The 23,693-nt window shown below is 38.0% G+C and overlaps 1 protein-coding gene across 4 annotated transcripts; it reads left to right on the forward strand.

Moving 5' to 3' along the window:
• Positions 1-274: 274 nt before the first annotated feature.
• On the forward strand, positions 275-22,419 carry crtc1a (CREB regulated transcription coactivator 1a). 4 transcript variants are annotated; one of them, XM_034196096.1, is made up of 15 exons: positions 275-444; positions 2,318-2,434; positions 3,968-4,093; positions 4,991-5,052; positions 5,600-5,694; positions 6,305-6,390; positions 6,481-6,521; positions 6,912-7,102; positions 7,261-7,406; positions 9,175-9,267; positions 11,138-11,236; positions 13,595-13,699; positions 16,102-16,185; positions 16,325-16,502; positions 17,416-22,419. In XM_034196096.1, exons 1-15 carry the CDS (start codon positions 319-321, stop codon positions 17,619-17,621), a joined length of 1,755 nt encoding a protein of 584 aa, XP_034051987.1. In that variant the 5' UTR covers positions 275-318; the 3' UTR covers positions 17,622-22,419. The 4 variants fall into 4 exon arrangements, with proteins under 4 accessions (XP_034051987.1, XP_034051988.1, XP_034051990.1 ...); XM_034196097.1 differs by having other exon boundaries at positions 11,141-11,236; XM_034196099.1 differs by lacking the exon at positions 13,595-13,699.
• Positions 22,420-23,693: the final 1,274 nt, after the last annotated feature.

Consider the following 23,693-nt stretch of genomic DNA (forward strand, 5'->3'; position numbering starts at 1 on the left):
GTAAAATCAAAATATAATGGGCTGAAATGTGAAATTATGGCATTCCAAGTTTACAAAATAGCATAACATGGAAATACTAGTCTACAAGTTGCCTACCTCAATTCGGCTTCCGTACTCAATAACCTTCTTAAGTCAATTCACTTAGTTACATTACATCAAAAACCTCTAAACACAATTTTAAACTGCACTTAGGTTAATTTGCGGTGTTTTTTCTTGTGTGTTTTTCTTATTTCAGCGCCTCTAACCGGAAGTCGTGTGTCCTCACTGCGTGCCTCTTGACACTGACCATTGAAGGAAAACGGAGCAGAAGAGCGAAACATGGCGACTTCGAACAATCCGCGGAAATTCAGCGAGAAAATCGCTTTGCATAACCAGAAGCAGGCAGAGGAGACAGCGGCGTTTGAAGAAGTGATGAAGGACCTGAGCATTACGCGGGCAGCGAGGGTAACGACACCTCTTCTTGTTATCCCCCTCCTCTTCTTCGTTTGTTTTCAGCGAGCTGTCAAATATGCATTTGTATCGCGGAACCGCACGCAGCCAGGGCAGCATAGGTAAACAATAACAAACGACGCTTCCTGCCAGCGGTAGGCTTTTTATCCCACGACTGACAACCACCACAGCTGGCAGGGGGTAACAGTCCGGTAATGCAGATATGAGTGACAGTGACCCTCGTCCGAAAAAGTTATTACATTTGTTGTCCCACGCAAGAGGAAAGCAAAGGGGCGTGCATGCGTATTTGACTGCGCGCCTCGACCTGCAGATGATTTTCTCCTCGTCTCGTGCTTTCAGATAGGAGGAGATAAGCCAAACGCTGTAAAATATAAATATACATTCTGTAATGTTTACATTTTTCGTAATGTAGGCCTGTGTGATATGAGGTGTGTGTGTGGCTGGGAAAACTTGTCTGACAGGTCTTCAGGCCTGTGCTCTGCAATATGATGATAGACATTTTCACAAAAGATGAAGGCTAGCAGATTATGTGGACATTTAAGCCACATACGGCACAGGCCTCCAAAATAAATCCTTTGGAGGCAGGGCTTTAGTAGTGAGTGCTACAGAATGATGGGAAGACAGCATTTAACAGCAAACATGCAGCTACTGCAGTGGTTGTTGAATGCTTTGGCTGGCAATATATACAGGAAGAATGACCAAAAATATTCTCAATACATCCCTCTTGTAATCCTAGTCAAATGAGCTTCTGCTACTGTATTATTTTAATATCAAGCAATTGATTTCGCTCTCTTTAAACTGCAATTTCAGTCTGACCAACCGGCTAAATCCGAAACACAACCCTTCCTCTCTCTCTATGCCACAGGAGACATAACATGTCACAGTAGGCAAGGCACAGGTGTAAATAATAATATGAGTGATGGCTGAATTCCATTTAGCTGATTTGTTTTCAGGCTGGAGATGAACATGCCGGCCTTAATGTAATTATTAACACCTGTGCTTTCCCTACTATGACAATATCTGCTGTAAAAATGGCTTGGTTAAGGAGCTTTGGCAGATGTGTTTTTTCGTGATAAAAGATTACCACAATTTATAAAATCACACTATTTTTATTAATTTGTCTACATACTAATTGATGACTTAGTTGTGTCCGAATGTTGTAGGGTTGAAGAATATGGAGGAAATCAAACATCGCAATATTTCTTGAAAAGATTAGGGTTCCTCTCTTCCTCATCCTGAAATGTTACAATAAGTAATCCTATGTCAACAGAGTTGGTCTGAATGTGGATACAGAGATGCACTCTGAGGTTGAAGGCTTATCACAAAACACCAGTGATGCAGGCATAGTAATTGCCATTATTAGATGTTCTGCCCTGCCAGCAGTGAGCAGTAGGCTTGCATGAGGAAATGTAATTGACCGGTTATGGTTTCTCTAATCTGAAATAAAGCTGGAGGTCGCTTTGAAATAAACACAGTTGTAAAGTTCTCAGGAATATGCTTTTGAAATGTTCAACGTTGAATCATTTCTGACGTGCTCGCACATTTAAAAGTATTTGAATTCCCATCACACTGCTGGGATGACTGCTGAAAATGGAGCAGCTTGCCTCGTACTTTGCCAGAAGACATCTAGCGTTTATCTCACGCAGGTGGTTAATAAAGAAAACATCAATACGCTTGGTGCTCTCATTGTTGCTGCCTGTTTACACAATTAAAAGTCCCAAATGGGATTAAGGTGGGATTAATATAAAAGTGTAAACATTTCCACTTTGCAGTATTTTCTTTCATTTTGCTGCCATTATTAATTATATTATTGACTCTAGTTTTACACATTTGCCTCTAGTTTTACCTGATGTTGTTCTGTTTCTAGTTGCAGTTGCAGAAAACTCAATACTTGCAGCTGGGACCGAACCGTGGGCAGTACTATGGAGGATCTTTGCCCAACGTCAATCAGATTGGAAACAGCGCTATGGACATGTCTTTTGAGGTGAAGGAATTTTTTGTTATTATTTTTGCAACTTTTCACTAACAAGTAAAATACTATGTAGATGATAAATTAGTAGGTTTATCCATTATACAGTATGTTTTCCATTAATCACCCACAGTTTATAATTATTAATATTCATTGGACTGCACTATTTATTAACGTCGCTCTATAAAACATTTTACTTTTTCTTTTTCAAACAGCTACAATTATATCCTTTTTTCCTGGGATAGATTATCTGTCTCAGAAGAAGTTACATCCTCACTGTTCAATTATGTGAACAAGAGCACATGCCAAACCAGCAGTGCATTTTTTAAATAATAATTCATGTGTCTGAGAAAGAGACTTCCACCATGACTTTGAACCTTATATATTTATCCCACAACATATCAGCAATGTATGATGCCAGGTTCGACGTTTAAGAGATACAGCAATGATGTGCCGTACCAAAGTAAATAGATTATAGCCACAGTTGTGTATTGTTGGCTAATTGTTTGATAAGAATGCAAGTTTCATGCAACTGTTGCAAAAGTTAGTTTAAAAAAATACAAATGAACCTAGGCATTTTCTAGTTGTGGGGAATTTTCTTTTAATTTGCGCAATAATGAATAGTTATAAAATTAAAATAAGACAGAGCTTGAAAGTTGTTGGTTTCATCTAAAAAATATATGGCAATGCTATCATCTCTGTCCATCTGTTTATATCAGAGTGAAAAGCCAAAGGGAATAAAGCTGGGTTAGGGAATATCTTAGTCTAAACTCATATCAAGACATTTTCAAAAATGCTCATCTAGTGCTGCAGTGAAAAAGAGCTGGGAACCTTTTCCTATGAATATTAACATTTCAATCCTTGGAAGAATGTATGTAAACAATATACTGCCATCACATGAATATGTAGTAAAATACACTACTTTAACCTAATAGTAATTCATGGGATCAATGTAGGGACATCAGTTGTTTCTAAGACCTCTGTTTTACTTTATAAGTAAGATCATTCTCTAGGGACAGAGATACAAAGAATTTGGTCTGAGACCCTCAGGTTGACAACCCAAACAACTTAAGAAGAAAGTGCTTTCTTGGTTTCTCTTCAGACAGAGGATGGTGGGAGTTAGCTGAAAAACGAAGGCTCATGTTGTTACTCATGAAATACGTTTACAAGTGCGTGTCAACAGAATGAAAGGGCCTTCCTGATCTTAATTTTTACTTTCACAGTCATTGCACAGTTTTCTATATACATTTTTCTCTGATTGGCTTACGTCCCTGTTCTACATGCTGCACATATTTTTCTCATTAATCAGACCCAAGCTTTATTCTCTGTGGGCCAAGGCCAGTGTAACTGGGCCCAGCTACATGAACTAGTGCAGTATGTATGACTTCGAAACTTAAGAAATGCTTTAGTTGTCTTTGCACATCATATTCAGTACTGTCCAATACACAGACTCAGTTAGAGAGACCTTCACAAACAAAAAATGGTAATTAAATTATGGAATCACACTTTGACGAGTAAATAATATTTGTTCCTGTCTTTGTTTTTCAGAATTCAGGGCTGGACATGAACAGATCGACGCGACACCACGGGCTGGTGGACAGAGTTTACCGGGACCGGAGCCGCATCACATCCCCCCACCAGAAACCCCTGTCTGTTGACAAACATGGACGCCAGATATCCTTTAATACCGCCGGATTACTTTGCTGTTTATGTAGATACTGAGAGCTGTATAATATTAGGATGAAGTTGTTTCTTTTTTTGTTGCCCTAACAAGCCCTAACATTATATTTATGGAGATGTTTATCAACCTCAGTCTGTTCAAAAGTTCACAGTCATTTAATATAATTATCCAAATTGAGATGGGATTTTTATGTTAATATTGTGATGGTTATTATACTGTGTTTTCTTAAATTATGCACTTTAGTTGAAGTAAATTAAGGACAATTCCTTGATTTGCATTGGTAATGAATTACTGGCTTAAAAGTGTTCATATTTTCTGAAAACACCACTACAGGCTGTGGTGTAATTGAATCGAGTCCTGTTATATTGAAATATAAATATCTTTCCACACCTTTCAAATGATTTTAACACATTGTAGAACCACCTATACATAACCCAGCCTTCAGTCAAGTAGTGGGTTGAGTGTGACATAAAACAGAACATATTTTATAGCTGGTAGTCCTTGTAACTGTATAGGATCATATAACACATTTCTATCAGCTATCACTAAACATTTCAAAGCTATATGATGTTTTATAAGATTTTTGTAGCTGATGGATGTTTCAGATACTTCTATATTGCAGAATGACTTCAGTCTATTATTAATTCAATCTAAATTATTACTCTGTTTGTAATAAGCAGCATCTACAATAATCAGTCAGTATTACAAATGAACTCTGACTAATATCAGACCTCACTTTTCGTTATCCCTCACTTTGATCACGTGCTGGTTTATTTCCCCAGCACCGTGCTTCTTAAAATATACATCCTAGTGTTGAAAGATTTTTCCTGGAATGAATGCGCCAAGAGTATCCGGTCTCATGCTGGATTTTTCTTAACCTGCATTCTCACATTGACAGCTGTCCATATGGTTCAGTATATCTGTCACCACCACCTGATACCAGCTGGAGGAGGTAAGACGGTCTCTAAGGAGGAAACGCCGTCTCTGCATGACTGTTTATTTTAGAGTTTACGCTTATAATTATGATAAACCTTCATATTCAAACTCGACACACTGCTCTGCACTATTTGCATATTTTATTTCCTAGAAATATGCATGGTCAGATCAGAAAGACACATTTGGAACATAACACAAGACTTTTGTTATCTTAATTGACGTTATACATAAACATGTTGCACAATCACACATTTAGTGACCTACTTTCACAGTTTACCATCATGCTGCATTTAGATTTTCATCACGAGATATTATAAGATCCAGGATCACATTCAGATTATTTTATGTGTTAAAAAGCAAAATTATTTAAAGTAGCTAAAGGTTAGCATGACTAAGTTGTGTTAACAATTGTTGTTTTAATGCGTAAACTTACAGTATATAATATTAAAATGTCTTACTGTGTTTACAGTGAGCGGTGTCTTTGCTTCACAACAGACCGTATCTGTTTCTCAGACTTTACTATACAAAGCACTTTGTAATCTTTTTTAATTTTTGTGCTGCAGGACGAACTCTGACTCAGCACTGCACCAGAGCACATTAACTCCGGCCCAGCAGGCCTTGTTTACAGGAGGATCCCAGGAGCTCCAGCCAAAAAGATGTACGCATTATCTCATTTGTTTTATAGTATATTTTATAGTATATTATTTATATTATATAATTTATATAGTGTGAAACATATCATATTTTCCTCCTTTCATCTGCAGTAGGTAGGGATGTGTTGTTGTATGTTTTCTTTCTTTATTTTCTGGTATTGTGCTGCTTTCTCTTGACGGTTCAGTCGAGTGCCCTCCAGGGTGTGATGAAAGGGTCTGGATGTTGCTTTGAAGGCAGAGGAGGAAAATGAGAGGACAGAGTGCATCCAAGTACCTGATGAATTTTACTGCTAATGGCCGATTATTCCCATTTCAGGAGTACTTTGATTACATTTGTATAAATCTTCTTGGAGACATTTTTTAGTTTGGTCCATTATTGCCATTCAGTATTCAAGTTTAAAACAATATTTGTACTTTTAGTAACGCCACATTAATATTCATCAGTTTTCTTTTCCACCTTTCCTTTTTGTTCTTTTCAAATGTAAATATCCCTTGGTTATATTAACCGAAGACACGTATGCTGTGCATATAATAAACTCCAACAGTTTGGACATCTTTTAAGTCCAGAGTCTATGATAATTGTTTGCATTTGTTGTTATTTCTCCATCTCTTCAGTTCTCCTGCTCACTGTCCCCGGGGCTGAAGCAATTAAACAGGAAGTTGATGAAAATGGTCAAAACCAAAACTGGGAGTGCAAAAAGGTGGAACCTCTACACTCACATACATGTTTTTTCAGTTTTTATCTGTGGTTTTCACAAAAGTCTGGTTGTTAATTGTTTTTTTCTCTATAGAACATTTCAAGATCCAAACCCTGCAAAGTTCCAGGGATCCAGTGAGTATTTTAATGTCTTCCTAGGCTGTGAGGAAACGTTTTTCTTAATCTCTGTTGGTGAAAGTGAATTGAAAATGGCGTTTTAGTATGCACAGGCCGCCTTAATATTGAGTACATTCAAATTGAAACCATCTGACAGTAATTGAACATATTTTTGGTTTTCTCCGCCAAAGTAATAAGAGTCCGGAGCCAAAGCATTTGCAAAAGTATGACTGTCCAAATGCATGATGTCCAAATATCTCTGGCATTGTTTGTCTTGGAAAACATTTCCAAATGTTGCTCAGAAAACCACATATTTAAGTTTCTGTTCCTTCATTTTGTCATTGACATCAGCCAGCGTGTGTGAGTGTTTTAACCAACAATTGCCCTGCATTCTTCTGATTTCTGCAGCATATTCCCATCTCCTGACCAGCAGTTGACCACTTCATTAAACCCGGCAGCCCACAACACTGGCGGTTCTCTTCCCGACCTGACAAACATCCAGTTTCCTCCTCCGCTGCCCACCCCGCTCGACTCAGATGATGTGGTGGCCGGCTCGTTCAGCTCCTCCAACAGCACACAGGCACTGGCCAACACGCAAGGTAGCACCAGGGACAGTCTGCTTACATTTAATCCAGAAAACGTCAGATTAGATAGTTATGTGCAGGACGTTAAATACTTCAGATTTCATTTAGCACTTCATGCCAATTTCTCGATGAAAAAAAATTCTTTCCTTGTGCCATTTCTGTGAACTGGGTAGGAGTGAATACCTCTCAGCCCGTAGTAACCATGGAAATCCAGTCTGGGCAGGACGACATGGTTCCTCTCATCTTGAATGCAGGAGACTCCCACCAGCACCAGAACCTGCAGCTCTCTCCGACATCTCCACCTCTCTCTCTCTCTCAGGTACTCTCAGGGCCGGCCCTGACCAATTTGCTGCCCTCAGCAAGATTTTAGCTGGCAACTCCCCCCCAAAATGCAGACACTCACTATGACTCGCGCATGCATGCACGGTTGTGGCATGATCACCAAAACAGAAAGATATGGACACAAGATGTGTGCAAATGTATTTAGTATCCTATCCATTTGAACATGATTAAAGTAGGGGGTGCACCTAACCTCCTCTTGGGGGTTCGTCCGGGAAGATATATATTTTTAATATTGAAGTTAAAAGCATCAATCTGGTGCACTTTGAGAGCAACATTAAGAGATCTATGGATACATCTCTCAACACCCATATGAAACAGAACTGCAAGCAGATTTTCTTTTTCTTTATGGATATTTTACAAATCACTCCCCTTTTAAACTGTAATCTTGTTTATTAATTTATTAACAACTTTTTTTTACTGTCATATAGTATTTTATACTATAAGAGAATAGATGAAAATCTATTCTCTTGTTTTTTTTATAACTATAATCATATAAAGGTGTGCCTTTACCTCACTGAGCTGAGGTTATCAGAGCCTCTCAGTCTTTCAGGAGAGAGCTCTCTAAAGCTCTCCCCCCCGCGGCCGCTTACACAGTAAATTCCAATGTTAATAAAAGCTGTATACGTTTTTTGGGAGTTTGATTTATTTTAAATTAACACAAATACCAAATGAAAACCTATAATTGCACACTAAAACCATTATTTCAAAAAAAGAACTATTTCACATAAACCTCTCTGGTTTTTACTGGGGCTGGGGCGGTTCAACTTGATTTTGGGGCGGGGGGGTGCGCCATAGTTTATGGACGTTGTACGCAATATAGGCGTAGTTCTGTTAGTATAAGATAATAAGATGTACTTTGTTGATCCAAAATCGGGAAATTGTGTTGTTATGAAATAATTTTTTATTTCAAATTTTTTATTTTTTATTTTATTTTCGGCGCCCCCCCATTGATTGATGCGCCCTTAGCATTCGCCTATACTGCCTATGCCAAGGGCCAACAACCAGGCTGAGTCGGGCTGAGTATGTTAAACTAGAGAGAGAGAATCGCTGGCAAGGGGGCTACAAGTACAACTACAACAAAATGAACATATTTGACCGTGATTTAATTATAATACACGTTTCAAAATGATGCCGAAGTAACAATATACTGATACCGGTTAGTAAAAACCATGAATTAATGCTTTGACAAATCTGCAGACAAGACGGCAGGCGAAAAACCTTTTAAAATGCGTGTTTTCTGAATGGAGATTGGCTAAGCTAACGCAGTATATGCTCCGACCGTCCACACTCACAACAACGCCCTATACAGACATAAATAAACCAGTGACTGTATACTTGTTTAACTTTTGTCTAGTTTCTGAACAGATATGAGGAGCTGTGAGCTTGAGTGCTAACAGCTAACGGCTGATGTTGTTTTTCTGTGGTTCGCATTGAAGATGACGTCACGGCTCCGCCTGCACTGCGTTACAATAGTTACTGCCCCAGCTACTAAACTGTAATGGAAATGCAGCATAAAGTGAGCCTGGCCTAACAAGGCCTAACTATACCGTACTAAGCCGACCGAGGCCCTGCAATGGAAATGCGCCATTAGTGTGAATAAGCAATGTTTCAATTGGCAGCAATAACATTTTTTTTAAATGATTGATTTGGAGATAATGCATCGCAAATCATTCAACTGTGCTGGTGTTATTGCATTTCCTGTTAAGCGTAACCTCATGTGTTATTGGTTGCTGTGCTCCCCTCAGGCGGCCATCAACGCCATGAACCTTGAGCAGCAGCTGTCGCAGTACACCTTCTTCAACCAGCAGCCGTCGTCCCAGAACCACCAGAGCCAGCAAGTGAGTTTCCCTCCAGCACTTTATCCTTTAGTGCATTCATTCTTGCCATTTTAAACTATTGAGTTTAACTACTCTTTGAATTGCTGGCAACAATTGTTAAGTTTTGTCCTATTACTGCAGTATGCAAATAACAGGGTTGCAATGAAAAGCATGATTTTTACCCATCACTGCTGTTTAAAGGTCCCCTATTATACTGTTTTTCATCAATATATAATAGGTCTCAGATATATATACAAAACATGTCTCTGAAGTGTTTGGCTCGAGATACCAAACAGATCATTGTAGCATCCCATAAACCCCTCTGTTTCAGCCCTGTTTCAAAAGTGCTGATTCTGTGTCTGTTACTTTAGATGAAAATAAGGAGCCACTCCCCACGCCTCTCTGAGAGATATTTGGTTAAAAAGAACACATTGGTGCTCTAGGAGGAGATTCAGGTGGTAAGGTGTTGCCTTGGTTGGTGATTGGCAAATGGTTACACAAGCCAAAAAATCGTTATGAAATCATAAAGTGGCCAAAATCTGATCAGCTAATTTTCAGACAGGTTGTTATATAAATGGATCAGGACTAAATGTGAGCGAATCTTTTTTCCTGAAACTCTCAGAATCTCTTTACACAGAGGGAACACATGTTTATGTATAAAAGACATGAAAAAGTGGATATTGTATAATAGAATAAACTGATGTTATAGGTCAACATTGTCCACACATTAGGATTTTGTTCACCCCATTATAGGCTTGTGTATATATCTCAAATCTACAGCCAGCATGTTATTTTTCAATAATTTGACTGACAGCATACCAACAGTACCTCAATAGAACACCAATAGAACACATTTAGTCTCAAATGACCTTTTAAGGCAGAGACCTCAGTCATGTTTGTCGTTGAGTTGTTGTTAAGCCTCAGCAGACACTTCTCTCTCCCTCACTGATTGCACTACACTCAGGGCGCCCTACTAGAAAACACTGTTGTAATAGGAAAGAGCTAATATAATTCTGCTTATTAAAGCGCAGCCAAAACCATCAATTTTTCCTGCAATGAGGAAACTCTTCCGTGTCCTTGGATCAACACTTCAGATACTGAAGAAAGCCCTTTGAGGAACATTTTCTCTGATGTACACTGCAGCAGCTGCGGTTCATAAATAATAATGATTCAACATCATTTGTTGATATGGTCATGAGTAAAAAATGAGGCCCCTATGATGTCTTATTCTGACTAATGTTATGTTATTAATATTTGAGCATAACACGTTTTTATAACGATGTTTGCCATTTGTTTGACATAATGTAAACCAAATGTGTTAAATGTACTTATTTAAGCGTTGTGTCAAACACATGTACAAGATTTGATATACAGGATATTTGCATATGGAGTGTATAAGATAGCTGTAAAGTTGGAACTATAAACCAATTGAAAAACAACTTTAAATAAGCCGTGTAGTCTAATAGACATAATCATATCAACATTTTTTATTTTTTTATTTAACCTTTATTCAACCAGATAAAAAGCATTGAGATAAAATCTCATTTACAATGCTGACCTGGCCAAGAAGGCAGCAACGTTACACATTATTACACATAACAAAGACATGTAAAGTACAGAGAACACAACTAAGTAAACAAAAAGACGGAAAGCAGTCACTACATTGTGCACATTTTGGACAGTAAGAAAGGTACACTACTTATTACTGCAAGAGCAGCTGGTGGTAAGGACCTCAATTATGTTTTAATTGGTTTATCAGATCTGCCAACATACTATAAAAGCAGATATTGATGTACTTAGTCAGTGATAAGCCAGTATCAGAACTGTAAAATGATACCTGATAAGTACACAGTGTCTGTATTTATTTATGAGCCCGCTCTTTTTTGTCCAGCAGACAGGTCTGGTCCAGCTACAGTCCTTGGTGAACTCCTGCTCCACGTCAGACAACCAGACGTCCTCACAAAACAACATGACGGTGGACATGAACACGGTGAGCAGCCTGTCTGCATTACATCAGCTTATCCCGATCGCTATTTGTTCCTGAAAATGTGTCTTCAGATAGCATCAATGTGTTGCTCTTGATGATACACATTGTCCTGTCAAATTTATATTCAGACCCCTTCGCATATACATTATATTTATATATAGAAGAGTGCATTTGGAGTTTCATAGGGATCTTTACCATCACATAGGAAAGAAAATAAAAATGTATATTGAGTGTGTATTTTGCAATTTTAAAGGTCACCTATTGTGCAAAATCCACTATTTCACGTCTTTTATACGTTAACATGTGTCCCCTCTGTGTAAAGAGACTCTGAAAGTTTCAGGAAAAAATATTTTCTCTCTTTATGTCCTGATCCATTTATATAAAAACCTGTCTGAAAATGAGCTGATCAGATGTTTGCTATTTTGTGATGTCATAATGTTTTTTTGGCTTGTATAACCATTAGCCAATCAGCAACCAAGGTAACACCCCCACCTTATCGCCTGAATCTCCCCCTAGAGCACCATTGGTTTCTTTTTAACCAAATATCTCTGAGGGGCGTGGGGAGTGGCTCCTTATTTTCATCTAAAGCAGTGTTTCTCAAACCTTTTCATACCAAGGACCACTTAACCAATAAAAAAACACTCGCGGACCACCTAACTCCACAAATATCCAAAAACACATCGTTTTTTAAAAATCGCCTGAAAATTGTACAAACAAGTGGCAACATGTGTGATGAAGGTGTTTATCTGGGCTATATCATGCAATCGAAAGTGAAACTTAAGCTCGTTCCATTGCGGAGATATTCCCGCGAGAGTGCGAAAAACTTAAATAAATGTATTTATTTCAAATGTGAAATGTTACCAATATACTCACGGACCACTAGGGGGCGCTCACGGACCACCAGTGGTCCGCGGACCACACTTTGAGAAGCACTGATCTAAAGTAACAGACAGAGAATCAGCACTTTTGAAACAGGGCTGAAACAGAGGGGATTATGGGATGCGACAATGATCTGTTTGGTGTTTGGAGCCAAACACTTCAGAGACATGTTTTGTATATATCTGAGACCTATAATATATTGATGGAAAACAGTATAATAGGGGACCTTTAAATTCAATTCAAATCTTTTTTATTTTGCACAGAGCTGAGACAAATACTCCCAAATAATGACATTATAACACAACAAAATGTGTAGGACAACAAGAAATCAGACTGCTTTTACAAGGCACCGTACATCCTTCAGATCTTGGCTCTCGCTGCTCTTCTTCTGCTGCAGTGGGAATGTGTTTGGATAAGTGCAGAAATGAAGTGGCCTACATTCTCTTGGTCTCAGTTATTGCAGTGTGGGGTCAAGTGAAACATTGTGAGGAAACACAGCACGACACCAGCTTAGATCTAACGTTCAATGGTTCCCCGGCCTAGATGTACCACTTTGTTTCAGAGATGATTTTGATAGTTTGTTTACATTTCTAAGCTGTATTTTTCAGGTCTCCATCAAATACAGTTACAGCAATGTAAAATGAATTCTGAAAAATATTTCTTTCAGTTTCATGAGTTCAATCAGGTCTACTCCAGAAAGGGTCATTGCACTAGTTTATTTCTGCTTCCAGAGGCTTTGAACAGCTTTATCACTTCTCTATCTCATGCTGCCAATATTTGGATATCTTATCTATCTATAGATTAGAAATAAGGAGGTTGAAACTCCTGTTGGCTTTTGCATGATAAGAGATTATAAATCTTGTTTGATACACCTTTAAACCTCAGTGATTTGATAGTGTATCTGTTATTTACTGTGATAGTAACTTTGATATTTTCTTTCCACAGTTATGGCTTTATGATATAGCTCAAGTCAATTTGATCTTGTGATCCAAATAAAATCATTGTTTTTTTAGTTTCTACAAATGTTATTTTTCGGTTGGACGAGTAGATTGAAACGGGCAACTATGACTGAAGATTACAAAAGGGTGTCGGTTCTTTCTGATCCTCCAGTTCTTTCACAGTATTCACTTGTTTAGCTAGCATGGCTGGCAACATTTCTCCGCTCCTAATTAATCCCCTGTAGCTTTCTCCGTTTCTCCCAGATCTTTTTCAGTATTACTAATGCATCAATGTGACATGTGCTGTTCATCACTCTAATTATTTTAATTGTTTTTCAGCATTAGATGCTAGCATGCTGGGTTACAACTATGAAAAACAGGGAGTCAATATTTTAGTTAGTCCTCAGGCAGGGTACATGTTGTTTATCCAGCTGCAACTGGAAAAAAGTACCACAAAGACATGTCCAATATGAGCACATCTACACGTTCCCCAATAAGGAACACCCTCCAATGTAAATAACTCAAACATGTCCTCTTGTATCAGGCCTCCTCCCTCCAACAGTACCGCAGTAGGATTGGATCCTCTGCCAATCAGTCTCCAACCTCCCCCGTCTCCAATCAAGGCTTCTCACCTGGAGGCTCGCCTCAAGTAAGGGCGTGTGAACCAGCGAGCTGCTGCCTCGCTCTGTTTAAACGTCACGGTCCCTGCATCGTAGTCCTGTGGTTATCGTTGGCGAGTAGGGCTCTGTGGCTGCCCCCCCCACCCCTACAACTGCTTGTGTTGTGTTGACGTTAGCAGATCTGGGCAAACAAAAGCATGTCAGTTTATTCAAGAACATGAGCAAGACAATTCAAAACAGGCTATTTATAGTGTTTATTTTGTTTCTGTAAATATTATATGCCGTACAGTTGCTCATTCAGACTTTTTAGTGTGTCACAGCAGGAAATTCACGGCAGGTGTTTTCTCTCAGTGTAATTTCCCAACGCAACGGTATTCTGATTATTTATAACTATTATTACACCTGCCGGCTATAACACAATAAAAGGAGGTCAAACAAAATATTTCAGAAAACATTCTTAGAGATCACGAAGAAAAAAAAATGATAGTATATCACGAAACATGATGAAAAACCGTGTCATGATGTGATTCCAGTTATAGATATAATGGACATTATGTCGTTTTGCCGAGATCTAACTACCAGTCTCTTTAAACACAGTGTCATTGGTGTATTGTTATGTAGCTGTTCCCCTGACCTTCCTCTTCTGCTGCTCTTGTGGTATTGGGTTGCGTCTCCACTGTCTCCTCCCAAGTCTTGCTATGTAAGACACCGTACACCGAGTTTTTGTTGTTGTTGATGTTTGTCAGATTTTTGTGTTTTATTGTGGTTTTTGCACCAGCATTGAGGTCTAAGGTAGCATGGGCGGGTATATGATATTCTTATCCCCTCAATGCGTTTCTTTAAAGAAAAGCTGCTTCTAATTCCCCTGGTTTAACAAACTCAACAAACTGCACCTTGCTATCAGGGTGGTGCTTTAAGATAAACTAAGCACACCCAAGGTAAACATAATCAGGGTGGTTAATCCATGTCTTTAGTATAAGCATTTAACATTTGTAAAACACGGTACTGGAATTTGTCTTTAAGGAAAACGGTACAGTTTTAGATGAAGTACTGAACCAGATTAAGATAGCATTTAAAATTAGCATTATCTTGATTCTACTAATTTACAATTACCACTATGCGTGTGTTTGAGATGAAGGAAGTGGTAAGTGAGGGTGTATATGCATTTTCTTTTCACATGTGTGTGTGCTGCTGTTTGCTTACCAAACTCAGGTCTGTGCTGATCTGAAGTGTCTCACTCGTGGTGCTGAGTTTATCCACAGGCTAATCCACAGCTGACAGGCTGTGTGCTGTATTATGCTGCTCTGCCCTGTGGGGACATCTGCAGCACACACAGATAATTTGGTTTTGAACTAGGAGGAGCACGGCCTGAGAATATGATCCAATTACTTATACATTAAGAGGCCGCGATGAAATAGGAGAATTTCTGTCGCTGGTTCAATGAGGACACTGAAACTTGACGAGGATTAGCTTGCACTGGATGAGTCAGTGGGGGGAGAATAAAGTCACAGAGGGGATTATATTTTCAATGATTCCCTTTATTTCATGCAAATTTCACTCCATTTAGTCATTGTTAATTAAAACACCAAGGCCAGTAGGCAGCAGAGGAAGAAGCTGCCTTTTGGAAGTAAAGCTTGTCCGTCCTTATCTTTAGCCGACTGATTTTGACGTCAGTGGTTAGTGTACATGACCATTGGGATCATGAGGAAGGGATTCATATAATTAATGAAGTCCCTTATTCATTTGTTTGTAATTCATTCATTTATCTGGTTAGTCATTATGCACCAATAGGCTATTTTTCGTTCAGGTTTAAAAATCATTTCCATGCAATATTTAACTGTTCTTGAGATAAATACAATGAAATGGAATATTCATGCACTTTTACTTGTGATAGTGGATGTACGCCTGCTACACCTGGATATCAGAGCAAACTGTAAATATTGCACGGTTTTGCAAACATCGCAGGGACTGGTTTAGTTTGCATTTATTATTGAAACAGCCAGCTACAAATTCCTCAGTGGGTTGTCACATTGTTCCGTGTGTGTCTTATTTAATTGTGAATAAAGAAGTTGCTCCTGAATGATGTTTTTGTTACATGAACATTTACTGCTTCCTCTGTGTGCCATCCTCATTAAGCTATGTAATACTACAGAGTTACAGAAATATGTATGAATGCACAGCTTACTCCTCTCTGCAATATATACGCAATCATTATATCATACATGTACAGAAGTGCATTAGCATACATGAGTTGAGCGTTTCCAGATCTTGTTTCAGCCTTGTTGCTGCCATACCTTTTCATATTCTAAATGTTATGTTTGATGTATAACTTCTGCTGCCCGGATGATGTTCATAGTTGTTGGTCCGCACCAGGAGTTTTGTCTTTTTAAACCAGAGTGATATTAAACATTTGGCTTATTTGTTGTTGCAGCATAACTCCATCCTGGGCAGCGTGTTTGCAGACTTTTACGACCAGCAGCTCCCGTCCATTCAGGCCAGTGTTCTGTCGCAACAGGTAGATATGAATAGCGTTGGGGATTAATAAAATATGTCTTCTTCTTCTTCATCTTAGATACAAGTGTCCATGTTTATTCCTGCTTTGGAGCATTTACATGCCTGATATTATTGTAATATTTCTTTCTGTTGTGTTCCAGTTGGAGCAGTTCAACATGATGGAGACGCCCATCAGCTCTGACAGCCTGTATAACCAGACCTCCACCCTCAACTACTCCCAGGCGCTCATGATGGGTTTGACTGGCCATTGCAACCTTCAGGATTCGCAGCAGCTTGGCTACAGTAGCCATGGCAACATCCCCAACATCATTCTCACAGGTGCTGCTTCCTCGACAGATCATGTAGCTCACTTAGTCTCACCGCAAGCGGCTTGTAGAGGACTGTGGCACACAGCTGCTTCTGTTGAAAAGCCTTTGTTGTCCAAAACCCCCTGAAAAATCATGATATACTGACAGATACTATGACACCATGACAAACAACATCTGATATGATTCATTGCAGGGATGTTACGTGCATTAGATTATACCGTTATACAACCATTTGGCTTTAAATTGCCTGCGATTTTTAATAATCCGACACTCAATGGGGGATTAATATATTTGAAGGATAATGTAATAGTGTGAGATCGGAATTACTGGAGAGCACTGATGAATCCCACACTAAAATGTGTGCATTAAAATAAAAAAGCATGTTACAGGAATTTTTTGTCCAACTGAATTTACCCTTACAGTGTCTGTTGTTAAAAGAAATGTGTAATTAAGAAGTCAAGCCTCTTACATGAAGTTTTTATATAATCACAACCCACACTTGTTTCTTTTATAAATTGAAAATTCAGGAAGCCGTCCATCTCCCCCTTAAATTTCATTTTTCATTTCAAACCTTTATTTATCCAGGTGTATCCCATTGAGATCATTGACCTCTTTTTCAAGGGAGACCTGCTCAAGTCGGTTCCACATGAAACATAAAAACATAAACAGAACAACAAAAAGGACATCTTACAGCATCATTACAGGGATTTACAATTTACATAACTATCCACATGAACAGGTACCAACAGCTTCCGATTGAATAGCATCCAACCGAGCTTTAAAAACATTTAGTGGCACCAGATTGCTCAGTTTCCATTTCAATTGCAGACTATTCCAAGACAGAGGAGCTGCGCATCTAAAAACTTTTCAGATAAATATCCTGATAATATTGTATTTATTAATTTGCTGTGTTGTTTCTCCAGTGAGCGGAGAGTCCCCCCCCAGCCTGCCCAAGGACCTGACCGGCTGTCTGTCCACAGATGTCAGCTTCGACATCGACTCACAGTTCCCACTGGACGACCTGAAAATCGACCCGCTGACGCTCGATGGCCTGCACATGCTTAATGACCCGGACATGATTCTCACCGACCCCGCCACAGAGGACGCATTCCGCCTCGACCGGCTCTAACCTCTGCACCACAGGCTCATGCACAGGTGTGTGAATGCTGCTGCCCCTGGGAGGGAGACAGGGGATTGTTTGTTTCTGACGGGATAAAACCAAGAGGAGCAGATTTCTTCTTTTCTTCTGGTCGAGACCTCGTCTTGGCAGAGCTTCGATTCCACACCAACCAACCAATCAAACCCCTGAGAGAGCTTTTAAAAGAAACACCCTGCTTTGAAGTTTTTCTGAAGACTGGAAACCTTGAAAACCTGGAAAGATGATTTACGACTGATGACATTCAAGTTAAGGTATGAGAAATATTCATGATTCTGTCACTACTTTTCTTTTGCAAATGGCACATATTTATCTTTTGAGGGATTTTGATGGAAATATCATGAAGGCAAAAGGAGGCTGGGCTCCTATTCTCCATCAACTGACTGACTGAACTGACTGACTAAACCATGTCGGCGGAGCAAACCCTAACAATCTACAGAATAGCTGGTATGGCTCGATGACTCAGAGGAAACACCTGTCAAGTTGACCCTCCCTCCGATCCCAGTTGGCTGCACTCACCGGTACATTCAGTTTGGATTTTAATTAAGTGCTAATCCCTTTGTAGTTTGTCATATAAGCCAAAGTCAGGCCTGGTTTAATTTATCCCAAATCTCCTCTAAAGTCTCGATAACGATGAGTCATTATTTAGCCACCTAATTTATTTTAAGGAGAAGCTGAATTCAGATTTTACCATAGTAAATAGTGGTCATAAATTATGCATGAAATCACAAATCACTGTGCATACTTGTTTTGCCTTAATAGCTTGACATTTTTGTTTTCATGCAAAGATGACTATTATGTAACGTTGCTGCCTTCTTGGCCAGGTCAGCATTGTAAATGAGATTTTATCTCAATGCTTTGTATCTGGTTAAATAAAGGTTAAATAAAAAAATAAATGTAAATGAGAAAAGAATGCTAAATGTCCAGTCATTTTTACTGTTTGGTTTGGCCTACATAATTCACAGTTGCATTACTGCCGTTGTATTTTTCAAGTGCGCTGATCTTTACCCATTACTTCATCCATTGTCACTACCATCATGTCATTAAGTTCTTTGTTATGAAGTACATGTTTACAGGCTTGTTATGTTTTATATTTTACACGTACAGAATGTGATTAGGTTTTGCGTAATAGTATCTATGCAAAACTACAGGGAATTGGTTTAGGACTGTAAAATGAAACGGATAAAATGAAACCTTAGAAAAGGAAGCCAATGTGCACAGTTCATATAAACGCACAGTAATGGTGCCATGTCATATTTCTTTTTAATAGTTTTGAAACTCTTTACATTTTCCTTTTAGACTTCGACAGTGTAGAGAAAGAAATGCTCAGTGGTCGTGTCATACAGTAAAAACTCTCCTGGTTTCCTCCCAAAGATGTGACCTCAGTGTAGTTGAGATATATATATTTTTCCAGACAATTGAACTGCCTCTATACTAGAACAGCATTGTTGACGCAATGAGAATGTATTTAGGTCACATCTGTACAGTTGTGTTGTTGCCATCCTGTCATCGTCATTGCCTCTCATCTCTAGCCTTTATGTACTGTAAGACCAAATATGTTCCACCTGTTGTTTGTTCTCCCTTTGAAGGAGATGTGGCATACTGATCTATATGTGACTGTGTTTGTTTCCTTGGTACTACAGTGACACTGAATATCTGTTTCCTCGTCATGCTCGTGTGGTCTGTGCCGTTCTTCGATTTATTTGTCTCCGGGCTTTGGTTCTGAGTTTATATGACTTCATCTATTGTTTTTTTTTTCAAATCCTCCAAATCCTTTTTTCAGTGTGCGGATCCATTGGATTCACTCACAACCGTCTCTCATAATGCACTTTATGCATTGACTTCAACATTTTTATTTGAGAGTTTATATACCAAACCTCTCCCCGACTGTTAGAGCTACAGACCTGTTTGCCCTGTCTTTGATTAAACTTGCCTTCTTGTTAAAAAAAAACCCAGAAAAAGAAAATGCATATGAAAAAAAGCTAAATTAAACTAAAGTTATTTTTGAAAAGTAATATACAGAAAGTCTATTTAAAAGAGCAGTTCTTACATAATCGGTGAGTATTTTGTTAGCTGTCTGCTGTAACACAGTTTTTCCAAAATGTAGGAAAACATTTGTATTTTGGGAGAGTGTCGGTCTTGTTGCTGCAGCTCTTTTTGCTATTGATAGCAGGTTTAAAAAAATAGAACTAAATAAGCTAGAAAAATATTTATAATAAAGTGATTAGCAAAGGAAAAGTTTATAATTGAAGTAATTAAAGATCCAGGTACAGCGAAGTGACATTTGAAATGTGCCTATTTTAATCACAAAATCGTGCCAGATGGGATCAACCAGTCCCTGGAAATATTTTATGGAATTTATATTGTAATACAGTCCAGGTGTAACAATCAATTACATGCCACTGAAATGAATATAGGTTAATTTCACATTATGAAAGAATCGTGTAGCTGCAACATCTGTTTCTGTTGATGTGTGTCAAGGTCCTCCTGTGCAAACATATTCCACTGTTACTCTCACATAATGTAAATCAAAACTTTTCTGACTAATGTGGAAGACCCAATCAGTTCAAGTTAAGTTTTAAAGTTGGAAGATTAAAAAAAACTGTTTTGGGTGCATCACATTTCTGAATTTTGATGCAGTGTTTTTTCTTTGTCATTTTTTTAATAATATTGTGACTGCATGAATATGTGGACATGTTTCCTCTTTCGGCTTGGGTTTTATTTCCTTTGGAGGTTGGAGTCGCTTTTTTTTGTTGAAGTGTTTTGTTATTCTTGTTTGGTAATTTGGTCCTTTGTCTTTTTTAATTCAGCATCATGTGTAGGCTAATGTAACTGCTAGTAAAGCCTAAAAGCATTGGAAATATGTTAATTAGCCTGTTATGCACACGTAGACGCTGTTGTTTGGTACTATGTTTTACACTGCAATATACAGTATGTGCTTATTTTCTGTGGAACACCCACAGAGTTTATTATGTTATGGTAAATTTAGACTAGCTTTGTATATTTCTGTATGGTAGAAACAATGTTTTTCGTGCTTTATGTGATATGATGTCAAAGTAAGAAAATGCACTGAAAAAACTGTGCTGCAATATGTCATTGTGACTCTGAATTATCTGCTGGACCTCAGACTTTACCGTGAGCCTGACATCTTTGTAGGTCCATTTTCTGTTTTGGTATTTCTTTGAACCTTTTTGTGCTTTTGTAAATAGCTCTGACTGACGTGTCACCTTTATATGCACCAACGTTAAGGTTTCCATTGGTATTATACCAGTGTTTACAGAGACAAGAGTTTACAACGAAGCAATGTTTGGTTTTTTTCTCCATACAAATGTTTTGTTAAATACTGGAATAACCAACTACATACAAACCACTTACAGTGTAGAACAGCAACATGATTCTTGTTAGTGAGATTTAAAGTGAATTAGTAATGTGGTTTGGATACTATGACCATAATAATATATTCTATATCATGAGGTTTTAAAGTTACATGGATTCCTTATATTTCCTTTGGACGTCATTCATAAGCATTTTGAGGCCCTGAAGCACTTTTTATTATATTTACAGACTTTCATTTAGCAGAAATTATTCTTCTTATACTTGCTATGAGCAGTTACATGCCATCAGAAGTTCCTTTTACCAAGATGGGTAATATTTAGATTTTATTCAATTTAGTTTTATAATAAATCTGTCATCAGCACTGTATATTCTTTATGTTTTAAGTCAACAGTTATACCAAAAAGCCAAAGTCCACAGCCATAAATGAGAGAATACTTAGACATTTTACCCTTCTAACTGTTGAAACACTCCTTTTGTTTTTCAAAATATAATATGGTGGTAGAAATTATTTCATATACAAACCATACATGTTACAACGCATTGTTTACATTGAACATTGTTTCAGATAATTGCATCACTTGAGCTGTGACTGACATATCTTATCCACTACCTGGGGAATCTTTTTCTGCATGATGCTGAATTTCAAAATATCTCTGAAAATACCCTGACTTATTGTATTTTGCTTTAAATTAAGTATTTTGTTTTTTGCTTTGTTTTATAAATCTGCCGTCGAACACTATTTTGTAGTGATTATTACTATATACATATTGTCTGAGAAAAAAACATAGACATACAGTAAGAAATAACATAAGAAATAGCAGATTCAAATACTGTACAGTCAAATTTAAACCTTTATATATACAGTCTATGGGTAAAACATAAAGTGAATCAGGAAGATAAACGGTCATAGTCGTATACAGTCTCGGTGGGTTACCCCCATCTTTAAATCCTTTGTGTGCATTTTGAGGACAGCCCGCTGCTGGTCAAGCCTCATACAATGGCAGCTAAATTGTTATACTATGTATTTGGTTTCTGAGTACAGTGATACTATTCCAAACACTGCACATGCATTTTACTGTCGTGGAGGAGTGCACTATGCTCCAATAGTACACTCTCAGCAACAGGAAACAATATGCTCATAGAATATGCAAAATCTAGCATTCTGCAGCACAGCTTGGCAAGTTGGTACTTTTTTTGAAATAACCCTTTAAAGATAACTGGTTCAAACCTTGTTCTTCAAATTGTGTGTTTTCTATTCTAACTGTCAAATCGGACCAAAAGAATCCAAGTTGGCTGTAAATGTGTGCTATATTAAAGATGAAATAAGCTTCTGTTTGAACTGTACCTGATGTATTTTTCTTGTGTGAAGGCTTCTGTCTTTGTATCTTTGCATTATTATTTGTAAATGAAAATAAAATATATCTGACTAAGCAAAGACATGTTTTTTTATCTAATTTGTGTCCTTTGTTGGACCACAAAAAGCACTCTAAAGCAATGAACTTAAACAGTAGTTACATGAGGATTACTGCCCCCATAACTGGCATGACTTAGACTTTTACTCCCACTCCACAGCTTCACGCCCAGCATTTGCCCTGCCTCTCCCACTCTGTCCACACCAACAACTTTAATGAGTGGATACTGGACATTTTGTGTGTGGGATGGGTATGACAAAAGTAATGACCATGATATCTGGTGGGGAGATTTCTGGCTTTTTTGGCACTTTTTATAAACTACTGTATAAGGTTCTTCACAACAGAATTCCAATGTTTTACTTTTTTTTCAGCAAAAAATATGTACATTCAATTGTTCTGTTTGACGACATTAAGCCATGTGTTAACCTTGAAAAAAACATGCAAATTAACTTATACTAAGCATAATTGATCCAGAAGGATCTGCCTGGTCATGCTCCCTGCAGTAATGTGGCCTTAATTTAGAAGGCCATAGACTGGTGTCCTCAAATGGTTCAATAATGTCTATGCAGCATCTGCTCTTTACTTGTACCTTCTTTTAGAAACTGAATGACTCCCTCTGCTGGTAGAATGCTGCAAAAATAAAATCATCAACATTGATCTTTCATAATACCTTGCATGCTATTATAGCATGCAAGGTATTATGAACCAAATATCACTTTTGAGGTATATTATATAATATACCTCAAAAGTGATATTTGGTAATGCGAATGTATTTCTAATTTGCAAGCTAGGCCTACTGACTGGAAAAGAAAACAGATGGCCAAGTTATTGTAAACAAATACACATTCTCCTTATTTTTACTCTTAAAACAGGGAAAACTGATAAAAGTGTGACCAATTTGTAGTGTTTAAACATAACATGAGATATGAAAAGATTATTAGAAATCGCAATTTAGTTGATCAACAAGACAGTTACAGACAAAACTAAAAAACACATTAACTGGTAAATATCTTTAAAATTACCCTTATATTTTCAATGAGTGCTTATTTCATAACCGGCCTAAAATGTGATTACATACACCAATATATTATATAATGCAGTGGCTTCCCATCTTGTATCTAGAAACTCAAGTAGGCCTATCCCTTCATCAAAAACCCCTGTCATCGTCCACATGTTTTCATATGAAGGCTATTTGGATATGACATATGATATTGGATATATTTGGAAACACTCTTGCAGTATTTTTTCACAAGCTACAACTGTTTCAAAAAAATTCCATACAACCAATGTCAATGTC

This window comes from Gymnodraco acuticeps, unplaced genomic scaffold, assembly GCF_902827175.1.
Source record: "Gymnodraco acuticeps unplaced genomic scaffold, fGymAcu1.1, whole genome shotgun sequence".
Lineage (NCBI taxonomy): Eukaryota > Metazoa > Chordata > Actinopteri > Perciformes > Bathydraconidae > Gymnodraco > Gymnodraco acuticeps.

Excerpts from the sequence above, each read along its gene's own strand:
- crtc1a (XM_034196096.1), top strand. The coding sequence starts at position 319 with ATGGCGACTTCGAACAATCCGCGGAAATTCAGCGAGAAAATCGCTTTG. Across the intron at positions 4,094-4,990 it reads TTGACAAACATGGACGCCAG|ATTGACAGCTGTCCATATGG; the intron begins ATATCCTTTAAT and ends CTGCATTCTCAC. Across the intron at positions 5,053-5,599 it reads CCTGATACCAGCTGGAGGAG|GACGAACTCTGACTCAGCAC; the intron begins GTAAGACGGTCT and ends TTTGTGCTGCAG.